General features: G+C 40.4%; 1 protein-coding gene across 5 annotated transcripts in view; it reads left to right on the top strand.

Moving 5' to 3' along the window:
- Window positions 1-23,106, top strand: part of PTPRT (protein tyrosine phosphatase receptor type T) — a 573,321-nt gene that overhangs the window by 486,907 nt on the left and 63,308 nt on the right. For all 5 annotated transcript variants that reach the window (XM_084537660.1, XM_084537664.1, XM_084537663.1 and 2 more), the window contains 2 exons: window positions 10,995-11,130; window positions 17,422-17,451. In XM_084537660.1, coding sequence (XP_084393786.1) covers window positions 10,995-11,130; window positions 17,422-17,451 — 166 coding nt within the window. The remainder of the gene's footprint in view (window positions 1-10,994; window positions 11,131-17,421; window positions 17,452-23,106) is intronic.

The following is a 23,106-nucleotide window of genomic DNA, read 5'->3' as shown; positions in this document are numbered from 1 at the left end:
CAATATTAACCTTTTGTGTCTATGCATGTGTTTAATTTCAGTTTCGTTGGTCTCAGATTTCTGACCACTTCCAGCCATAAACATCTCTCCTCAGACGGGCTCCATCTCTTTGTAAATTACTGGAGCAATGTCATCTTTCATAGCATTAGTCACTTGGATGCATATCATTAGCATAAAACACTCTTTAAAAATAAGCTTATAATTAAATTCCAATTTATTAGCTCTCTGCCATACAATTTGCATTCAACCTGTTTGTTTATTAATTTTGCCATTTGGTTTCCTTGATGGCATTTGTTTTAATACGTCCCATTCTTTCTGAAATAACTTACTTGTTCTCTTTGTTTTAAAACAACATATTTATATTGACACTTTATTAGAGAAAATTGCAACCTCTTACCAAAGAGAGCGATTACCTCTTGTATTCTTAAAGTGCATTAAATTACTTTCACAGTGTAATTGAAACCAAGGCAGAGGGCTCATTAATGGTTCCTTATCTCTTGATATTTATTTCTTCTTTTTTTAAAATTGTTAGTTCTTGCAAATGGAAGAATGGAAATTTAATAACCATTATGAGATTTTTTTTCCTTTTTTTTTTTTTTTTTTTTTTTTTTTTCTTCTGCATGCTGCCTGGGAACGGTTTTGCTTGTTCTTAGCAGTAATAGGTAGGCAAGAGGTGACCACACGAAACCTGCCCAGCCTCTTGAGCACAGGTGATTATCAGCTCAGGGAAAGGAAGACTGCTGAAACTTCCAGAAGTCTGAGCAGCTTCCTGACTTCTCGTTTCATATTTTGTTTGCGTGGGAAAATGCTTTTAAAATTATTCAATCTGCACTATAAAGGGAGCTTTCCCTTATGCAGCGCTTCTGTACTGATGTGAATCAGATGACACCTGAGCAGAGGGTCAGCTGGGGACCCAGGCTGCACGTAAACCTTCACATGAGCATTTGAGCATGGCTGAAGAGGCCCGGGGATCCCTTTCTGGCTCTCTGCAGAGGCTGAGCATCTCCCTGAGGGTGCGTGGGGATGATCTAGCATTTCTGCATCAAAATAGCTACTGCATTTTGTGGGGCTGCTGCTTACACTTAGGCTTCAACAGCCTGGTCCTGCTGTTGAGGAGGTGATGACAGAAGAATGAAGGCTTGATTCTGGAAGTCCTTCTCATACAAGCTTCTGCAGGAATCAGAGACCTTGTGGAATTGAGCCTCAGTAGCATGGTATAAAGCTCATTCACAGAAATGGAGATGCTCAGAGCTTCTCGAGGGTTTTGCAGTTTGACCTTGATGATCTGTGTGTCCTAAACTGGTCTCGTAGTGCGTAACACTGGAACCAGTACCACTGCTTCACCCCAGAAAATGTCAGTCTAGAAGAGAAACACATCAGCTTGCCAAAACAGCTTCTGCTGCTTTAACTTGATAGGCATAGGATGACCTGCTGGGACATTGCGGAGTTAGGTGTGATTAATGTCAAGGGATGGGAAAGGAGGGGCGTTTTTTCAGTTTTCGGATGGATTAAGTTTTTGTATAAATGTTCCTACTCCAGTGCTGCATGGTTATCCCTCTGTATATGTACACATGTATATGACTTTATTACTCCACAATTAATTTACACATAAGGGTGGCTGCGATGATGATGGGGCAAAAAGGTACTGGGATTACACTAAAATTCAATTGTTTTTAAGATTAAGATAAATAGTCCTGCTTTTTTTTTTTTTTTTTTTTTTTTTTTGTAGTGGATTAACACCGGCAAAAGGGAACTGCCTTGACAATGAGTGTGCAGCAATCTTGAGACCTTGGACATGAGCCTGAGTCTGAAATGTGACCAATGAAATCACAGAGGAATAAAAGTGCAAAAAATTGGAAAATTTAGGAAGAAAAAAATCCTACTGTACCCAATTTTGCTGCATATGAAAGCTGTTTCTTAGTAGCTTTTGTTCCCTCAAATTTGAGGGCTCGATTTTTTTTTTCTGAAATATATTCTAGTTTTGTAGACAGATAATGTATTTTTTAAACAGATCTAATCCCACTTCAAATCTGTTTGTTATTGCATTTTGTCTTTTGATACACTGGAATGTTATTCCTCTGACAGGTTTATTCTGTTTTGTGCTATTTATTTCAGAGAGTTTCATCACACTTTTTAAGTTGGAGGCATGAAAATGTCTTTTTTTCTGTAACCCTGAACAAGTTTCAGCCTTCTAAAAGTTATTTTTTTTAGCATAAGTTCATGTATCACTCTAATTAATTGTTAATAACAGACACACTTATGTTGCTCTTACTGAAAAATATTCCCTGCTGGGAAGACAAATCAAACTTCCTGGCATTTTGATGCCCATTCAACTAGTGAGCATCTTTATTTTCATCAGATTTGGTACCAAGACTGACACAGAGGGATTTAAAATTTCTGTTCTGGGGGCATCCCTAACCCAGGGAGCTAATGAACCAACTTCACTTAATGAGTGAAGAAGCTGGTGCAGAACTGGATGAGGCCATAAGTGAACCGAGCCTGGTAACTGCGGCCCAGTTTCTTGAGGACGTTGTCTATTCCAGAGCTCCGCTGTGCTGTCAGACCCCAAAACTAGGGCTCCACGATTAAACAGTGGGAATGGAGAGGCTGAAAGACAGGCACGATGTTTAAGGTAAGATTTGGGACAGATTAACAACAGCAGACTGTGGAAAACATCGCCTCTGTAATTGAAAGTGTCCACTGCTGGGAGATGCTCGGAGCTGTTCCAGCAAAGAAGGGTTTTCAGGATAAAAGTGGTTATTGTAGCAGGAGCCAAGTCCTCCTGGAATCAGCGCAGGCATGGATTTACCTGGGGTGCCCTGGGGGCTGTTGTCCCCTTTCAGCAGGACTGCTTGGTGAGAAGGGATGCTGATAGCCCAGTGTGGTGGTTGTGGCTGGTGCTGGGCAGGCAACCAAACCTTTGTTTGCAGCTGAACCACCAGCCAGGCAAAAGAGGAGAAAAAGGTATTAAAAATGGGGAGAAAAAGCTGGGCATTAAAACCAGAAGTGACGGGCAAATCAGTAAGGGTTGGTTTGGTTTTAAACGCAGGAAGCAATGGGTGATGACTTGCTTGTGAAATTTGGGTATTTTTTCCCTCTCTGTCTGAATGTCCCCTGAAACCCCCTGCACAGGGCCTGAGTGATGGGGAGGAGGTGGGGGAGCTGAGCACAGAGGAACAGGAGGAGGGGGGCCTTGTTTCAGAGGACAGTGGTGTTGCACGTTCCTAACCCTCATGTGTTTCCATCACCTTAGTGGGGTGGTTGGTATTTCTTCTGCATTTCCCTATATGTGGAGGTGCTTTGGAAGCAGCTGAAGCATGACATGAACAGCGACTGCTGCTCAGGTACTGTGGATCATTTAAAAAGGTTTTCATGAGCAATTATTGTTGTCAGTGTCCTTAAATAGCATTTTCAAAGGCATGACAAACCCAAGGCTATTCCAATTAGATTATGTTTCTTTTTCCTTAAATAGATTTCGCAGCCCATGTTCAGAATCAGGTTATTATTAACACAGTAGCTTCTCAGTTTCTTCCAGGAACTGGACACTTAAAAAAACTACACGGTAGCATGAGGACAGGTGACAATGCCATAAAAGTGGTGTGTGTGGAACAGACCATTTCTTAACACCACTGTAGACAGAAAATAAAAATCTTCATTCAAGACATGTCTGAAAGTGCAGCTTCAACTCGGCAAAGTACAGAAGGTTTCCCAATATTTCATGCAGCACACGTAGAGTGTGTATATGCAGACTCCCTAATGCATTGCCTACACGACTCCCTTTTTACTGTAAAACGGCGAGTATCCTCCTTTGCATGCTGCTCAGCCTGCTTGTGGGTGAGGTGTTATCAGCACAGGTTTTGTAGGCCACCGTGGTGCTTAAAGCACCTTTGACCAGCCGGGCTCAGAGGTGGCCCGATTTCAGCGTTCATTATATACCCACCTCTGGACTTTGCTCGCTGTTTTTGTAATTTCTGCAGCTGGTCTGGCTGTGGATTTTTAATGATCACCATGATGAGAGCAGAGTAGGTGCTTAACGGGAACTGGCTGGTGCAAAGGTTAATTAGTTGTTATTCGTGGAGTGTGATGTCTGTTACACATCCGTGGCATCGTCATGCACGGTAATGTTTTTGTCTGTATCGGTCAAAAGATTGATCTCTCTCCTCTCTGTGTATATAAGACCATACAAAAATTAAGTCACGTCTGCAAATTTGGACTTTTGGAACATTTTTTTTTTTTTTTCTCCCCATTTTTATAATTGAAAGCTGAATTTTAAATAGCTCTGCAAAAGAGGAGAGTTAAAATGGAAATGTGCTATCACCCTCTGAACCATCACATCACTTGTAGACATCACAACGGCTGCTCTTTATCCAAGCTCTTCTTTCAAGTAAACGTAGTAACCTTTCTCATTCTTGGGGCCATATATCTGCCTTTAGCACAAATTAAGTGCTTCTGTTCTGAAGAGAGAGGAAGAAAATAGGAGAGAAGAAAAGCCTTTGTGGTGGATTTGCCTGGAATCTCTAGAATCAATTATTCTCTTACTGCTGTTTTTTAATTCTCATTCAGTTTAGTAACACTAATCTTGATTCCTCACTGTGTGTTTACCCTCATCCTCCTACAAATTCAACCTGTATGCCTGATAATCCCTCATATAAATTCAGGTCTGTCTTTCTCTCCAAGACTGCTTTGTTTTGTTGCTCTCTCCACTTACAATATGGTTGAAAGCTTCTGGCTCTCATCATTCTTTCCGCTCCTTTTGAGCTTCTTTAAAGAAATGAGAATGTCTCATTGTACTTGTAAGCCAGAGCGAGTAGGCCTGTGCTGTTTGCAGTCTTCAATAACTGGAGGTGGAAGACTGGCGTAGTGACATGATGTCTAGTGATCGTGTTGGGGATGTTCCTTTTCAATGAATTGCAACAAACAAAGCTGCAGCTGAAATAGAATCTGTCTTAGAATCATAGAATAAATAGGGATGGAAAAGATCTCCAACATCATCTGGTCCAACCATCCCCCTACCACCAATGTCACCACTAAGCCATGTCCCCAAGCACCACGTCCAGACTTCCCTTGAACACCCCCAGGGACAGTGACTCCACCACCTCCCTGGGCAACCCGTCCCAGTGCCTGACTGCTCTTTCTGAGCAGAAATGTCTCCTCATTTCCAGCCTAAACCTCCCCTGGTGCAACTTGAGGCCATTCCCTCTGGTCCTATCACTGGTTACCTTTGAGAAGAGGCCGACCCCCAGCTCCCCACAGCTTCCTTTCAGGTGGTTGCAGAGAGCAATAAGGTCTCTCCTGAGCCTCCTCTTCTCCAGACCAAACCACCCCAGTTCCCTCAGCTGCTCCTCACAGGACTTGTGTCCCAGGCCCTTCACCAGCTTCGTAGCCCTCTGTACATGCTCCATCTCCCGTTGGTACCTTACAATATGCAGAAGCGCCAGCACTGCGGGTAGCTTCTCGTCCCAGTACTCTGGTGCGCTGCAGATGGGTCTGCCTGACACAGCCCATGAGTGAGGCAGACAGCAGAGGGCTAGCTAGCAGGTATTCTTCATCGAGATAGGAAGTGGTGTTATTGTTAGAGGTGTCTGGCTATCTGAGATGGTGTTTCAGAGGTTAGATATAACCTGGATCTGAAAACAGGGAAAAACATTATTAAGTATGGAGATACTTTAATAATTTGTAGGCAGCTTGCATAGAAAGTGCCATGAAAGGAAAGAAAAAGAAAAGGAAATCATGTTTACAAGTGATTTGAGAATAACTGTCTTTTGAAAATCAGCCTCTAGGTCTATTAAGAAATTTTAAATTCAGTGTGCTGCCAAGACATTATATGCTGCAAAGAAATTACTCTGATTAATTGAGCAGCTCATTTGAACTCATAATGACTTTTAACCCATTATTTTTCATTATTCTTTCTGGGTTAATTATTGCTTTGAAGTAATTTTTCTGATTAGTTTTTGTTTCAAGAGTGACTTTCTGCCCAGAGGAGTTGTATCCTTTGTTGTTACAACTTTGAGACCAAATGCAGTCACTGCTAGGCTTACTTGCCCCTCCATTATTTACACTTGCACTGCCCTGGTGGTTGGTTGGTTTGTTTGTTGGTTGACCCCCAGGTGTTTGACCCATCTGTCCCGTGCCATTTCATTTGCTTTCTCTCCTACTTTTGCTGTGGTCTCAGATATTTCTCTCTCCTATGCAGTGGTGCTGCTGCTGATTGTGGTACCACTTCCATTGTAGGACTTTGTTCTTTATGCCCTCACCAGTTGGAAATTTGACTTAAATACTGGTCTTTTCCTCCTGCCTATGGCTTTTTCAAATTCCTTTCCCTGCCAGTTACATTTTTAATGCAATCTTCTAATTGCTGCTTTAAATAATTTTTCAAATCAGAGTCTGTGAAATAGGCTTTGTAGAAGAAACTTGTACTATCAGTCCTGCTTAGCTATATACACTTAATAATCATTCTTTCCTAGATGTTCTTAGTATGCCACCTCTGCAGAGAAGGTTACTTTATATCTTGCAGCTTATTGTTTTCAAATAATATATCTGTCCCCAGCTTGCTAGGTGAAAGATTGCCACTGTGTCTTCTTTCACTTAGCTGCCATTTCTGTTTCTCCTTTTTTTTTTTTTTTTTTTTTTCCTTTTTTCTGTGAGAGGTTTTGTGGTCTGATAGCATTGTCACAGTGTGTCAGTCCAGAAATGTCAATCCTCAGCTCTGCTGTGTGATACCGAAGGCATATCCTTAATCTTTCCAGATCTGTAAAGTAGATAGCATAATTTATTACTTACCTTGCATGAGCATTAAGAGGGTTTAAAGTAGATTTGAATATCACTCTAGAAATGTATAATGCTACAAATGAATACTTGCTGGTAAGTGGAAGCTTTTTCACTTTTGAGCATAGAAGGGCATAGTCTCCTCATCAATTATTACTGACAAAAACTTGAATTTCTGCTGTTGGAACCACTTGCAAGCCATTGTCCAACTCATAGTAGCTAAACATGTCAGCTCTTCCTTGTGGACAGACGCACTTTCAGCTGAAGCAACCTTCTGAAAGATCTAACTCTGGAATACAAATGGCAGCTCTCTCCACTGGAATTCATTTCGGATTTCAAAATTCCTGTCCTTAAGTTATCAACCACAGCAGTTCCGGCTTTAATCATGATCTGAAGCAAGGGGGAATTTAAAAGACTGTGAAAGCCCCAAGAATCTGGCACGACATCAAGCCATTTTTTTCACTCGTTGCACCTTACTGAAATAGTGTGGGATTCAAGTATCTCTGCATCCACAGCAGCACAGCCGGATTAGATGTTGGGTGCCTGTGAGTGGATTACTGAAGCTGTCCTTCCTCGATGAACCATAAACCTGACTTCTCGTGGGCTGGTGAGCGCCTGTGAAGAGCGCATTTGCTCCTGCTCTGCTCTCTGCACCTCTGCAGTGTCACAAGAACAGTATCTCCCATGAATACATGGCTTATATCATGTTCTGTCTACAGGATGTTGGTCCTTTGTTGTATGAGAATCCTGAAAGGGTTGAAAAAACAAAGCAAATTAGATCAGTGCAGAAGGACTATGATCTTCAAATAGCTCTGAACACATAATGGAGTGCTGGGTGAATGATGATACCTGTGAAAGTTAGATTCATGCCACTGACCAAGCTTTAAGGGCATTTTGTACATTGTTAAGGGTATTTTGTACAGTACATGAATATACATAAAAAGCAATTAGACGTAAATCCCTGAAAGAAACTTGGTCTGGTAGATAATGTACAGATAGGGAGTCAAGGGAGCTGTGGACTTCACTTCTCTGTCTGTCTTCTATCATTTGCCTTCCTTATTAAGAAAGTAAGCTTAGGGCACAAAATTGTCCTACTTCATGTTAGTGCACTGTAATGGGGTTCTGACCTTAGTGGGAGCCTCTGGGTGCCACTGAAATACACACAGTAATAACAGGAGTGACCTGTTCCATCTATATCCTATTATACCGGTATCCAGCTTTAGTTACGAGGAACAATTTATCCTTGGAAATGCAGTGGAAGTCACCGCTGGAAACTGGTTATAAGGGGTTTTTGTTTGTTTCTTTTTTTTTTTTTTTTTCCACTTTTGATATAAGCAGTATATAAACACTGTTTTTCAGAAAGAAAATTGTACTTAAAGACATTTGTATGAAACAGAGCAGTTTTTTTGGGCTCCTGTGCTCAGAAGATTTCAGGTCTGCATGCATGCCTGGTAAAGAAGAGAAGCAAAACTGAATTCTAAACTATTAATGTCTGGAGCAGCAGAAGTCATCTTCTGCAACTGCACTAACACCTCGTAGACCTCCTGCTCCCAGGATGGAAATGTTCTGCTTGCCTATAGCTGGTGGTGGTGCAGGTGGGAGTACAATTCACCATAGCAGATTTTAGGCATCTACAAGAAAATATTGGTGGAATGGCAGGAAAACAGCTGACTTCGTGGGATTGCTTCATTGTGCGAAGATTTAAGAACTGAGACTCAGGAATTTACTTACCCTGTCATATTATCAATTCCTAGGCGCTATCAGCTAAGACAACTTACAAATGGTTGGACTAGTAGCCTAAAGGAATTGTTGGCCTTTGCCAAGATGGATAGAAAGAGTTACATAGAAGATTCAAGTGAATCAGTTACTACAGTGTGTAGGTGTCAGGATGGATAATGAGCCTTTATTCTTTTTCTAGAACTGCAGTAGTCTGGAATGGAAAGAGAAATATCAAATAAAAATGCGCTCACCACACATTGCCTGTAGTAATAAGCAACAGCCTGGCAGAATCAAACCAATCCAGGGAATTAGAGGATGGAATTGACAGCACATTCTTTTTTTTTTTTTTTTTTTTCTTTTTTTTAAGCATGGCTCACAATTCATGAGGGCATTCAGATGGTATGAAAAAAAAAAGGGGGTGGGTCTGACTGTGCTGTTTGGTAGAAAGCCATTCTCCAACACCTATCATTTAGGGTCATAGGAGTAACTGCGACTCGAGGGAAGGGTAATTTGGAGTACTTCTTAGTTGCGCATCAAACAAACACATTCAGCCATTTTCAGGATAAAAATTGCACCTTTATCACTTGTTTTGTTATGCGATAGTGTCAGAATTGCTTGTGTGATGGCATATAGCTCAATTCTTGGACAGATTTGTTCTAAGACGTGTTGTCAAACAAAGATGGTAATATGCAGCTGATATGCTATTTTATTTTCATGCTCAGAAGTCCTTTTAGTGTATTTTAGATATGTACATAGAAGTTACTGGTGAACTCTTAACTGAATGGGAAAATTGGTGGACACAGCAGAGCAGTACAGCTGTCGGGGACAAAAAGCTGAAAATTACACGTGTGCTTAAAACAGCAAAGACAATTTTTGCTTTGTAAATTTTGTGTTTTCCTGTGGCAAACTAGATTAACAGCTTAGCTTTAGGAAAACTGAAATCGTTCCTTTATCACTGCATGTGGTGTGTTTTCCTGTTTTGCATTTATTGTGTCATTGTTCCATATTTACCCTTCAAGATAAGATGAGAGGAGCCTATAATACGTCATTCAAGAGCTGATCCTCATCCAAGGAAGTTCATCAGCTTAGGCCCTACTCAGAACATATTGGAAAGCCCTAAATGACATGATTTGATCATGGTCACCATTGGGAATCATCTTTGCAAACAGAGTTCTTTTAAACCACACACAGATTAACAAGTGACAAATGGGCAAAAAATAAAAAGTGCAGTGAGGCTTTCTAGTGTCTCACCAAAATATGGACTTGGTTGAAAGAAGTTGTTCCCACAAACAACTGACTGCATGAACAGAAGTGATTCAGCTTTTCCAGAGGGTCAGCAACACAGCTGTGAAAAGAGCAAAACATTACTGTCTTCTAGTGACAACACTGTTTTCACCTACTATTGCCTTTTCTTACAAAGTATGAACTGTACAGGAAGATGTGGCTGACTCCAGCAGCAAAGGTGAAGCCCAAGATAAGGCTGTGATCTCATGTAAAATGAATTCATTTAACTCCATCCGATGCAAATGTGGTATTTTTAGTAGTAGTTAAGTATATTAGAAATGTAATAAAAATAGGCTAACTCAATTTTCAGAATAGCCACAATTCAAATCTTGCAGGGCTTTCGAAATCAAGCTCTGTGGTTTAAGATGTATCTGGGAAAATTCTGTGCAGCAAGTGGTGATGTCTGTAAATCTAAGGGATGTAACAAGCACCATGTTGAGTAGTCCCAGCAAAGGGAAGAGGGTGGCATCATGCTAGGCCCATTTATTGCATGGGCTAAGGACCACTGAAGTCAGATCATAACAAGTAAAAGAAGAAATGCTTTGCAAATCATGTTTCTAAATACACTTTATTTTTAGGTGTGTAGGATGTTCTGTTTAAAAAAAAAAATTGAGGTAGAAATTTTGTTGCCTTGCCTGGGCCACAGAACCCACGCACAGAATACATTAGATGATGTGGAGGGTACTCTGTGTGCTGGATTAATGCTTATTACGTGTATAATTGCAGTTGTATGTTTATACAAGCCAGGCCTTCGGTATAGAGAGAAATACAAATGTGTTCTGGTTTTAGAAGAAAAAGTTTCTGCAAATAGTAGTAGGGAATATATAACTGGAAACTCACATTCCGTATTTTGATGAGTAAGGATTGCAACTTGATTTAAGCTGCTTGGGATGAAAATTATAACTGCTGTTAATCCTTCTGCTTCTGGGTGTATGCTGAATGCATCTGAACATTAAATTCCCCAAAACAGTATAATATTGGAAAATATTAGTCAGTTGCTTTACATGTTTTTTTTATACCCTACCACTGCTCTGAAATATCTGGCATTAGCTGTTATTAAAGGCAAAAAGTTAGGTTAGAAGGTCTATTGCAATTTAATTGCAAATATATTTCTAGATTTTCAAATGAATATGAAAACTGAATCATTGCGAGATTTTTTATTTATTTATTTATTTTTTTACAAGTTCTCTTTTTATCTTCTTCTTCCTCTCCCTCTATCTTTTAAGGAGCTTCCACCCAGAATTCCAATGCAGTGGAACCTGAAAAGCAAGTGGACAGCACAGTGAAAATGGCTGGAGTTATAGCTGGGCTTCTGATGTTTGTTATCATCCTCTTAGGAGCAATGCTTACCATCAAGAGAAGGTGAGTTTCTGCTTTGCCTCCATCTTGGCCCTCCTGGCTAGAGTGCTGCTATTTTAATTGGAACAACAAGTTTGGCAGACATAAATCATTCCATTTGTATTACAGGGGGCAGTACTTAACATATATTTATGTAATAACACCACTAAAGTTGCAGTCCCAGAAGAGATGCCCGTTCTGCCAGATACTTTATCACAACAAAAGAATGGTTGGTACTCCAGAGAGTTAATGATCTAAGAGAAGGGACAGCAAATGAAAATGCAGGGACAAGTACAAAAACATAATGAGCCAATATAAGCAGGCATATGAGCCCAACACAGCTGTGCTCTAACAGAAGAAAAGAATTCTTTCTTAACAGCCAAGAAAAGTAATGTCTTAAAATGATATGATCGGGGGTCTTGTTCCCAAGCAAGTCTTGATGAGACACATTTCCACACAGCGATTCCTTTGTGGCCAGTGTTCAGCTGGAATATTATATGTTGCAAAGGGTTGGAAGTCCTTGAAAGAGTTAGATTTAGTTTATAGGAGGATGAAACTTTAAAAAAAATCATGTATGGTAATGAAATTCATTCAAACAGTTCATTTCATGTGATTTTCTGTGGACCATTTGCACTTATACTTTGTATAAGGCCATTGTAGCAGTTACTGTTTGAAGAGCTCCACATTTACAGTGCAGTACACTGATTCAGCAAACCACTTAGGCAAGAGATTTTCTTAAGAAAAGGATGCATTCTGTATGTATTTTTACCAATTACATTTCTGAGGTGAATTGTACTTTTTCAACGGTAATTTGATTCTACATGAAACGTGAGCTTGCTAGCCTGGCGGCCCCTTGCCTAGGGAGCGGGTAGTGTTACACGTGAGAGCCTTGATGATGTTATTTGGTCTGCTGCAAGGAGTGAGGCTTGGCAAAACAAAACTCTGCTCCTCTACGATCTCTTATCTCTATGACAAACAGTCACATGTATTAGCCACACAAAAATAGGAGTAGCAGTTAAATCTAGGTATGATCTCCTCTGTAATAATTCAGGGCAAATGGAACAATTTTATGATACAGATGCTGGAGTGGAGGGCTGGTATTCCCAAGGACCTTGGGAGGCTGGAGAAATGGCCTGGTTGGAACCTTGCAAAGTGTAGCAAAGGCGAAGGGTTGCATCTGGGATGGAGTAGCTCCACACAACAGTACAGGCTGGGGTGACCAGAAGGCAGGTTTGCAGAAAGGGGCCTGGAGGCTTTAGAGGACAAGTGGCACACAAGCCAGCAGTGTGCCCTTGGAGGCAGCCAGCTGGGCAGCATTAGCAAGAGTGTAGGCAGCAGGGTGAGGCAAGGGATTATTCTCTTGCTTGCTGCTGGTGAGGTTGCTCTGGTTGTACTTGTGTCCGGTTTGGGGAACCTCAGTACAAGAAGGGTGCAAGTCCAGAGGAGGGCTACCAGAATGGCTGGGAGCTGGAGATTCTCCATCCTTGAGAAGTTCAAAATTTGACTTGGATAAAGCCACGAGGGGCTTCCTGTAAGGGAAACGAGTTTTAGCAGAAGGTTGGACTCGATTACCTTTGAGTGGCCTTTCCAAGTGATGTGATTCTGCGATTTTTCAAAACCAATCACATACATACATATTGACTACTGTGAATTTCTATTGAATTAAATGGAGGTGTGGATAGCCTACATTTTGAATCCAATTTTCGTTGTGTGCAAACACTTGTGATTTTGTGGACAGATGTGCATGCGTTTTGTAGTCTTGTCTACTGCAGTTTTACAGTATAGAGGTCTCTGGTTCCAGTCTCCCAGGAACTTTTCAGTTCATAAGCAATGAAAATTTGATATCTCCAATTAAAAACAAACAAAAATCAGAAAACTGGTTTCAAGAAAAACTGACCTGGCTTTCTGGTAATGCCCAGCTCTCATCCATTCCTGTTACCTTCCTAAACACTCCTTAAGAAAAGCTTTTTTTACAGCTTGAAAAGGAAGACATAAGGAAAGCTGTCATGATGTGCAGAGTAATGCCACATCTGAACATCCTGGTGTGTTTCACAAGCTATTAAGAGTTGATAACATCTTTCATTTCTGTCTCACAATGTGTTATTATTGTAAGTCATGTATATTGCTGGGCAGAAAACAAATGATGATTTTTCATGATGACCAGAAATTCATTATTTGAGAACAGTCTTTCTTGTGGTGCAGCCTGCCAAGAGCTAAATCAGAGAGGTGAGGATACTCTTAGGAGCCCCCATGCTCCCCTCTTCTGAATGCAAATAGGCAAAATCACTGCAGTCTGTAGCTCTGCCTGCTTGCTGTCATTTGCGAAGTTACCTACTGGAATAAACACTATTATAAGAAATAATCTGGCTCATCGACTTTAAAACCGTTTCCCATTTATAAGCTATAACAGTGCATGGAGAGGTTTGGGATGCTTGTGCTCTCTCGGTCTGCATAGCGTGCCTCCATATCACTGATGAACCTGCTGATTGTATCGGTTCTGGGTTTCCCTTGAATGGGTACCACCAGTCGCCTCAAATTGAGGCTTGGAGATGCATGTGGACAAGCGTTCCCTGAAGATTAACTTAAGCCTGCCAGGCTTATTTTGTCTGTAACCTAATGTGGTTTGGGGCCGGATTTTATAAAAGGAAAGGCCGCTTTGGGCCACAGATTCATCTGAATTTCTGGGGGAGCACAACGGAAAAGTTGTACTCTGAGAGAACAGCTTAACAACAGAATTGTTCTTTTTCTCTTTTACAAGGAGAAGTGTTAGGAGCTTAAGCTCTGGCATTCGATTTTTGCATTAACCTTACTTGAAAAGAGATCTCCTTTTCAGTTCACTGAGGCTAATGCCTCTGTGTACGAGACAGCGTTGTCTTGCAAGGCAACAATGCAGAAAAATAATTTAATTAGACAGACTTGAGGCATTTCCTTCAAATGGAGCTGGAAAATATCACAGTGGCATTTGTTCATGGTTCAGGACATTATAGTTCATTGGTAATAGACACAGACATGGATATCCTGAATGAAGTGGTTCGCTAACCGGTACAAAGACCGATGGAAGGGGAGAGATTAGAAGAGGAGGAAGCACTGAGAAAGAAAATGATCTGAGATTAGGATTGGACAGGTCATCAGAAAGTGTGGGACACCTCAAATCACTATATGTTTTGAGCCTTTGATATGTAACATGGTAACAAATGTTTCAGTAGAATGCATTTCAAAATCTCGAGCAACCGGGAAATTTCTGCGAGCTGCCAATATTTCGTGGGGTTTAGTCAGACATGTGAAGCTAAATTAAGCCAGCGAGAAAGTTTATACAGTGGACGATTTGGCTTTCATTTTTGCATGTGTTTGTCTGTAGTGTTTTAGCTGAACCTTGGGATCGTGTAGTCTGCTACATGTTTGCATGTGTGTATATCTATGTTGAAAATCTGTGTATGTAGATAGAGTTCTTTTTTTTTTAAATGGCTGTCCTACAGTATTTAAAATTAAAATTGTGAACTAAATTTGTTTGCCTGGATTTGGGGACCCACTGGCTACATGAGTTACATTTTTGCAGCTCCAATATTACTGTATGTATAAGGGCATACAAATTCCTGCGGTGTAATTGAGCCCGTTAATTTCCAGCATGTGAGTTGGTGATCATTTGAACACTGCCACTTCCTTTCATGAGCAGATAGATACAGAATACCTTGAAATACCTTATTTTTGTTGTATCAAGGTATGGCTAATACTCTAAGGAGCTTGTTTGTTTGTACTTAGTATTAATTAAACATATTTGCGCAAGAGATTATATAGGACTGGTTAGTAAAAAAAAAAAAAAACAAACAAAAAAAAAACATGATGAAACAAGAAAAACAAGGCATTTATAACCTTCTTTGTGGAGGAAATACCCTTTGACTTTGCACCCCAGAAGGATTAGATTTTGGTCAATTCTGATTTCATCTGGACAGCCTTAACTCCTCTGTAATCGTGACTCACATTTCCCTGGAGTAAAGGATGTGACACTTTTCAGGCTTGTGTGTTTGAGTGGACAAAGTCTCTACTGACCCCTTTAAGTATAAGACTGAATAAATTGGATCAGACAGCCTGTCACGGGTGCACTGTAAATAAATTTCTTTAAACTGCTGTTGGTAGCAAAAAAGGAGATTTGGGGCTATGTAGGGTCTAGGATTAGCACCTTCTATGAAAATTTAGCTCCTTATTCTTGATTAGGATTTAGATTGTTACCTTAAAATAATTAAGTAAGACTCAAGAGTCTCTTGAGCAGAACATATCCAAGCTATAGGGTGGAATTACTGTAGGGATATTTGCACATTCAGAGACCCCTGTCCTTTTTGTGTCCCTACTGAAGACAGGTGGTAGGCAGGCTCTTCAGCTTGTGTTGTACATTCTAGGATCAAGTCGTGTTTTTAGTGATCCCTAATTCTGACCAGTTCTAACAGCTTTGAAATATTCTCTAGGAAGTCCGTTTCCTAGGTTGCATGTTATGGGAGAATTTGAGCCAAAATGGCATGTCCAATTCCAAAATAAAAACCTCCTTTTGTTTGCTTTCCTCTGTTCCTGTCCTTACAGAATAAATCTTACATAGCTTTCCTCAGCAGCCTTGAGGGATATGCAGCTTTTTATCAAGACGTGGGTCTCTTGCGATCACACATGCCCAGTGGCTGAGCATGAGAAAAGCAGAAAGTACAGCGAGATGTTCAACAGAGAGACTGCAGCTGGGAGGGCTCTGTGAAACCTGACGCTGGTGTAGCTGAGGAGTTTAATTAAAGAATATTTTGGGGTGTGTAGGGGAGTGGGGCTAGCTGTGTGGACTATCATTTCCAACATCCTGGTGATTTTCTTTTTGCTAAGAGGTTCAGAGGAGCTCAGAACTACACAGTGTAGCTCAGTGGCAATCGCTACACCATAACTGGTGCATTGCTGTCATGTGCAGAATTTCTGAGTTTCAGGGGATTCTGGCATTAGGTTAACAATATATTTAGGTGTATCTTGGACTCAGTCATTCAAGTAAGCTGGGATTTATCAGGAATCTGACCTGAATTTCAGGTCTATAGCAAGGGCCACCACCACAGACTGTGTCATTTCAGCGTAATCCTCTCATACACCTGTAGTCAGCTGTTTCTTCCCAGGGGAAACCTCTTCATGGGACAGCAGACTGGGAATGTATGAGGAAATGGGGCAGGTTGTATTTCTAACAACAACAAGAGAAATACCAATTGTGCAAGTTGTGATATGCTCAGTCAGTGCATAGCAAAGAGAGCAGTTGTGCCCAGAGAGTAACCCTGCTGAATCTAGCTTCCACGTGTGCTTATGAAAGTTGTATTCGCAGCAGCCATAAAAGCAAACACTCGAATCCTTTGTCTATCCTTGTAAGCATTTCCTAGTATTTGTAGTCCCTTGAAGTCCCTTCAAAGATGGGACTTCAAAATTATGTAAAAGGTTGAATTTTGTTTCTCATTGTTTTTCTCCATCTTGACTGTGACTACCACTGTTGAGGCTGCCTTGTGCCTTGCTGTTAATCTGTAATAACGTGTGCTATATCTGTTGCAAAAGAGCATTTTTAGATAAGCTCTTCTTAAGTTATAAAAAGGGAAGACATCACTGTTATAACTGTTATAACAAGTTATAACTGGCTGGCAGGACTCCTTTTATGTTGCTGTGTAAAAATGTTCTGAAATCACAATGATGCAGAAAGCTAATACATAACCAAGGGATCATCTATAAATATGTAGTGGTGTTTGAATTGTTAATGATCTATTTGCATTTTAGAGTTCAAAGCTTTGTTTATCATTGCACAATTTGTTCATTGTCTAAACATCCTGAAATTGAGATATTTTTACATTGCCATTTTACTACTTGTTATTTAATTGATAGCACTTAGTTAATCCTTTCCATTCCAAAAATCTCAAAGCACTTTATAGGCAAAGGTAAGTCTCATTATCTGTGTTATTGACATGGCAAAGTAGAGGAAGAAATTGGTGAAGGGATTCATTCATGTGTGTGATGTGAGTCAGTAGCAGAAGTGGAAACGCACCCGTGTGCTCTGTCTTCAGTTTGGCATGCATTCCTCAGGACCTACACCTCCTGACAAATGTTTAGAAAAATAAGAAGCTCAGTACCAGTGGCAGCACAAATACTTTATATTTTCTTTTAATAATAATAACAGTAAAAATAATAAAATAAGAATAAAAATAAAAATAATAAAATAAGAATAAAAACAATAAAAAAGAGGTCATATAAATCTAATTATGTATTCTTCTTTCTTTTCCTATTTTGGATATTTTGTTCATCTGACTGGCCGTCAATATTTAGAAGAAATGCATACTCCTACTCCTATTACTTGTAAGTATCTAGCTGGGGACGATGTTTCTTAAGCATGCTTACTGTGGTAATTTTGTGCTTTGTTGTATTCTTTTCTTTTATATCTTCTTTAACCATTTCATCTTGTCTTTCCAGCAGCTTGTGTTTTGTTTTTCTTTCACGCTACTGTACTTACCCTGTTTCACCATTTCATCTTTAACTATGCCTGCAACCACAAACATCCATAGATTTGTCAGTTATGATTTATAGATGTTCAAATGCTAAAAAAACAAATACAGAATGTCCCAAATGCACCTTTTTTAATTGTCCACTATATTTAGCCAGACTGCAGGGAAATTCACACCTGAAAGGGGAATTTCTCAGGTATGGATATAAGTATTTTAAAAATGCAATGTTTCTGGCAATTAGGACTTGATCTCAGCCAATATCCCTGTTCCTGGAGCTGCCAGGTTCTGAGTGCCATTTTAGACCCATGGATGATGAAGCAGTTCGGATTTTCAGATCTAAATCACCTGTCCTGTCCTAATGACAATGCTGCATAATTAGGGCAGTTAAGGCACGTGAAAATGCTTCACACACCAGTACTTTCTGGAGCCATCTGTTACCTAAAGGTTGAAGGGCTGGAAAGTAATCAGGGCCAAGCTGTTTCTGCCATGATAACAGTTGTCTGAAGATCAGGAGGAGGGGAGGACTGGATCAATGATTTGAAGAAGGAGTCCTGAAGAATTGAGGTGGATGCCTTTGCTGTCACCAGAGAGTTGGGAGAGATGGAGAAGGCAACTGTTACTGCTGATAGAAACAGGTCTCCTCTCAATCTCTCACAACCATCAGCCGTATTGCCCTCAAAAGCAGCAACCTGTCTGACTTTCTAGGGCTCTGGCATAGACAAAGTTGTCAAAAGGGCCACGTGTGTTTTGCCAGGGCCTCTGAGCCTGCCACCCTGGAGCCTTCTCCTTTGGCTGTTTCTGCAGTTCATCTTTGTCTTGATCTTGTGCCTTTATTCTGTGAATTCATCTGGAAGTTGTTTGGTAGGTCAGTGAAATTAATGCATTTATGTTCTGCCATTTTAGTGGAAGTTGACTTCTTATTCATGAGAGTCAAATTTATATCCATCCTAAGAACAGGGCAAAGAAGTATTAGGATCCCTCTTCACCTGTTAGAGTGGTTTTGCTTCTCAATGACCTATCAAGAAATAATTGAAAGAGGAACATTCACGAGTTGCGAAGTTCGTAAGGACCCAAAAGACACCCTAGTGACACTTGAATTTGTCCAGTTACATAACGGTAAATGTGGAGTAACTCCATTTTCTCTAGATTCCACGCTAGTTCACCAAGAATAGAATTTGACCACAAATGGAAAGATTTCAACAGAGGTTTAACTTAGTGTTAAAGTAGAGGACATTTTAGCATATAGGTGCTACTAGCTAGTTGCAGTTATTGCCACAGCCTTTCCATGTTTCCCAGAAATATCAAAAAAGTTCTGTCTGCACTGTTTTACTGTTACTTCCTCACAACCAGTCAGCACCATTGCCTGAAAAATGCGGTCCCCATTTCACCATTACAATTTTGTCTTTTTCCTGCAGGCAGTATATGGTCAGAACATTTCCTGCCTTAATTATATTTTGAGATGTGTGCCTTTAAAAAAACTTGAATCACCTTCAGAGCCCTATATTACCCCTTTTTACAACTGCACCACAATGTTGCTTTAGGTAGTCAGCTGAGGATTACTCTGCAACAGAGAAAGTAAAGCGGTTCTTAAGCAGTCTCTTTGCCTTCCTTTGGTGGCTTCTGTGGATCATGGGTTACAGGAGGTTGACTCAGGAAAAGTGAAGAGGCTGCAGATAACCTAAGCCTGAGGTTGAAGTGAAATTCACCAGCAGCAGATGCAAGTGGCAGTGGGCTGCAAAGATTTAATAAAGCAGAGGTGCACCACACAGCATATCACAGCACAGGGAAGCCAGAGGTGTCATCAGGCAAACTTACGTGTTCATAGCACCTCACTGAAGCACTGAATGGAGATTTGAGCTCAGGATGCAGAAATCGTGGAACTATCTCTAGTGCTGCACCCAAAACTGTTTGCAGAGAGCTTATTCTTAGCTCCGTGCTTACAGTGTCCCAGGTACCACATCAAGCATGAGCTCTGCTAGCTGGAACATCTCTGTGGTAGAGGGTAACACACAAATAGTTGTACACGATATATACTTCCAGCATCAAGTTGTGCTTGGCAGTATTTGGGTTTGGATTGGCATTTGGCCTGTACGCTGGTCTGCAAAACCAGACTCTTTATTTTTCTCCCAAACAACTGTCAGCATGTGAGGGATATTCCAATAAGTCAGGGAAGAAAGCAGGAGAATCCATCAGGGAGCATAAGATGAAGTTTTATTGAGTTTCATGTTTCAAGTTTCACATGAAATAGGGTGTTTTATTATGATTGCAGATGAAAATCCTAAATTGCTAAGGATTGTGTAATTCTTAGCAAAAGCTGATAGAAATTGCTACAGCCTCTTATGAACAGAGAGGTTTGATTTAAGTTTATTTGAAGTGTTGTGAAAATAAGAGCAGCAATATGTATATATAGAGATTTTTTTAATAGAATTGGCTTCCATGCTATGACCTTGTCCTGAAGCAAAATTGAATTCAATGAGTTAACAGTATTGAAAAGCAGTTTCTCAAATAGATCTGTTGGCAGACCTTTAAATACAACCATATGGACTACATCACTTTATTTTCAGCTTCAGTTTCTGGACTTCAGATTTCTTTTTCTTTGAGTAATCCTTGTTTGCATTAGGGTAATTCCTTTTACCCCTTTGTCATCTGCTGCACTGCCATTTCTTCTTCTTAAGGAACTGTAAATCTCCAATCGCTAACTCTTCTTAACAGTTCTTGATGATATATCTAAGCCACTGAGATTTGAAGTACTCACTGCTTCGATGAGACCATCAGAACTACCCACTTATGAGAAGCTTTTTCCAGCTATTTTGTGCATATTGGATGAATTATTATGGGAGTTTTGTATGGCGACACTTCATTAAAAGCTGCCTACAACATATGGGAACAGATGTTATTCTGACTGAAAGAGAAGGCCGTAAAGATCTTTAACACATATAAAGTGGAAATACAAACCCAGGAAGCCCCTGTTTCTCTCTTGATAAGTCATCATGCAGGGCTGACTTCATTTTGGGTACTTCAGTCTACCCATCACTAGAAGTTAGTAGCAGATGCTTTGAAATCCTTGGACAGAACTTGCTGTACCAATGGAGTAGGCTAAGTCCTCATGGTTTTGTGATAGGAAAAGAGAGATGGAAAATTGGAGTTCCCGTCCTGATATGCTCCTTACACCACTGTCACCCTGGTGAGGCATGAGTATTCTGAAATACTCTGTATTTACACCAGTACAAATGTTGCCTGGATTTTCTACACAATCGCTCTCTCTGACACATTGCATGCAAGTTTAATGCATTGTAAGATACAATGTGCTGTATAACAAAACAACCCATCCACCTCTGAAAGTTTTTTTTTTTTCTTTTCTTAGATGAAGCTATAAAACATAGGCAGCATTGCATCTGCTTTAAAGGAGGTTTTGCATTTAATGACAGACACTTCTTTTACAACAGTATTTTCCATTGCAGCAACGCTTATCAAGGCTTTATTATTTCTTCAGCAGGAAAAGGAGTGGAAATGTTTTATTTTCTGTGTGCAGTTGTTTTTTGTTGTTTTTTGTTTGTTTGCTTTTTTCCTTCTTCTGCTGAGCTGGGCAATGGTTGCAGACTGAAATTTAATCAAGAGTGCTAACAGACCATAGAAGTGTTTCTGGAAATTAGTAGATTCATGTATATATTGCAAATGCTGTTTAATGTTATTTATAAGAAAAGGCACTCAATAGCAAATACATTGCTTTCCTTTGTCCCTGATCTGGCCAGAGTACTTCAACTCCCATTGTAATTTCATACAAGCTTTAATTGTGGTGGTGGTTTCAGCTGGGAGTTTCTCTTCATGGGACAGATTCCGTCCAAGTTAGCAAGCTGAATTTATACTTGCATTTTCTGAAATAACAGTTTGTGTTGAATTTATTCCCACTGCCTGTAGGACATTTGAAAAGAAGTAAAACATTGAATTTATTTATGAGTATGCCGTTGTATAAATACCTACACGCCTAAAGATTTCCATATATTTCCCTGGATGGTGGGATCTGCCTGCACAGGTCATCTTGCTAAATGAGAATGTTAAGAAATTGTTTTTCTCATTAGATACTGGAAGAACAAAGTCATAAATCAGTGGCCATGGCCTAATTAAAGCAAATTTTAAAAGAAAATTCAGGAAGTATGTGAGCATTTATTTAAACATGTCTGTGAGGTGAGTGCAAACTTCAGCTTTGCAGAGGGCTGTGCTTGCTGACTGTTTATATCAGTATATTCTTCTGCATGGCTCTCGTGTACACTTGCCTTGTCCAAAGTTGATATTGTTGTGAGCAAAGCTCTTCCACAAACAGTGATTAATTCGCTCAAGTAAAGCTTAGAGAGTGTAGCCCTCCATTTTCCCTGACGCAGAGTTTGTATATGCAGAGGTAAAACTGTTCAGATCATCTTTGGACTTATACCTACATTGCAGCCCTTTCTCATGTCAAGTAGCGTTTGCCTTGTAAGCAGCAGTGGCGCAGTCCTCACAGCCTCTGCCTTGGTGAATTCCTTCTACTCAGGCTTTGCCATGGCACACACTAAAGAAGAACAGGCAAAACTGACTTTGTGCTTTCCAGTGTGGAGGGTTTGCCCTTACAGAGGCTGTGAAAACCAGTGAACTGCCTGTGCCCTTAGAGCAGAGGCAATTTCTGAGCTTTGCTCTACAGGAGGCAGAAAGGGAGCGTGCGATGTGCTGTGGTTTTAAGCATGAAGGTGACAGTGCAGAGTGCAGGAACAGGGAGAGACACCCACCTGCCTGGCTGTCAGAAGATTTCACAGCCTACCTGCCCAACCTGCCTGAGTGCTGGGCAGTTTCTGTGGTGTATAGTTGTCCCAAAGTCTAAAATGAACTCCTTTTCCTGTAATATAAGCCCATTACCTTTTCCCCCAGCCCCTATAGACTGGGAGAACTTTCCTGTGGTATCCTCTCATGGATTTGAAGATTTGTCAGCTCTATTCCATCATCTTTGCTCTAGATGAAAGAACCATGCTTCTTTTGGCCTTTGCTTGTAGGTCACGTTTTCTAGATTTACCTTTCATGTTCTGCTTTTGTGTATGTACCTTTGGTACACATCTTTTTGAAGTGCAGAACTGGATGCTGTACTGCAACGGGGGCTTTACCGCTCCTGCATCAGAGCAAAAGGATTACCTGTGTCCTGCAGACCACACAGCCATGTATAATCCCTGCCTTATTTTCGCACCAACATGAAACTGTTCTTTCAAGCTGAGCGTATGATCTAGTACAGATCAAGGGGGCAGAGATCCTTTTCAGTAGATCTGCTGTGTAACTAGGGCTCTTAACTGGGTATTTGCATGGTTGGGCTCTGCCCTACATTTGTGCAGGTTCCATAATAAATAGTGTGTGTACTCCCAGCAGGCTGCTGCTCACAAATATCTAATAGGAATTGTATTTTGTAGCTTTCTTAAATTGCTTATTTGAAATGAGGGCAATATGCAATTTTTGTCTGTAGGAGGAAATTTCATGTTTAACTTACATACTC

This window comes from Aythya ferina (genome assembly GCF_964211825.1).
Source record: "Aythya ferina genome assembly, chromosome: 16".
NCBI lineage: Eukaryota > Metazoa > Chordata > Aves > Anseriformes > Anatidae > Aythya > Aythya ferina.
The sequence above is the reverse complement of the archived record's forward strand: the minus strand, read 5'-3'. Positions and strand labels throughout refer to the sequence as shown.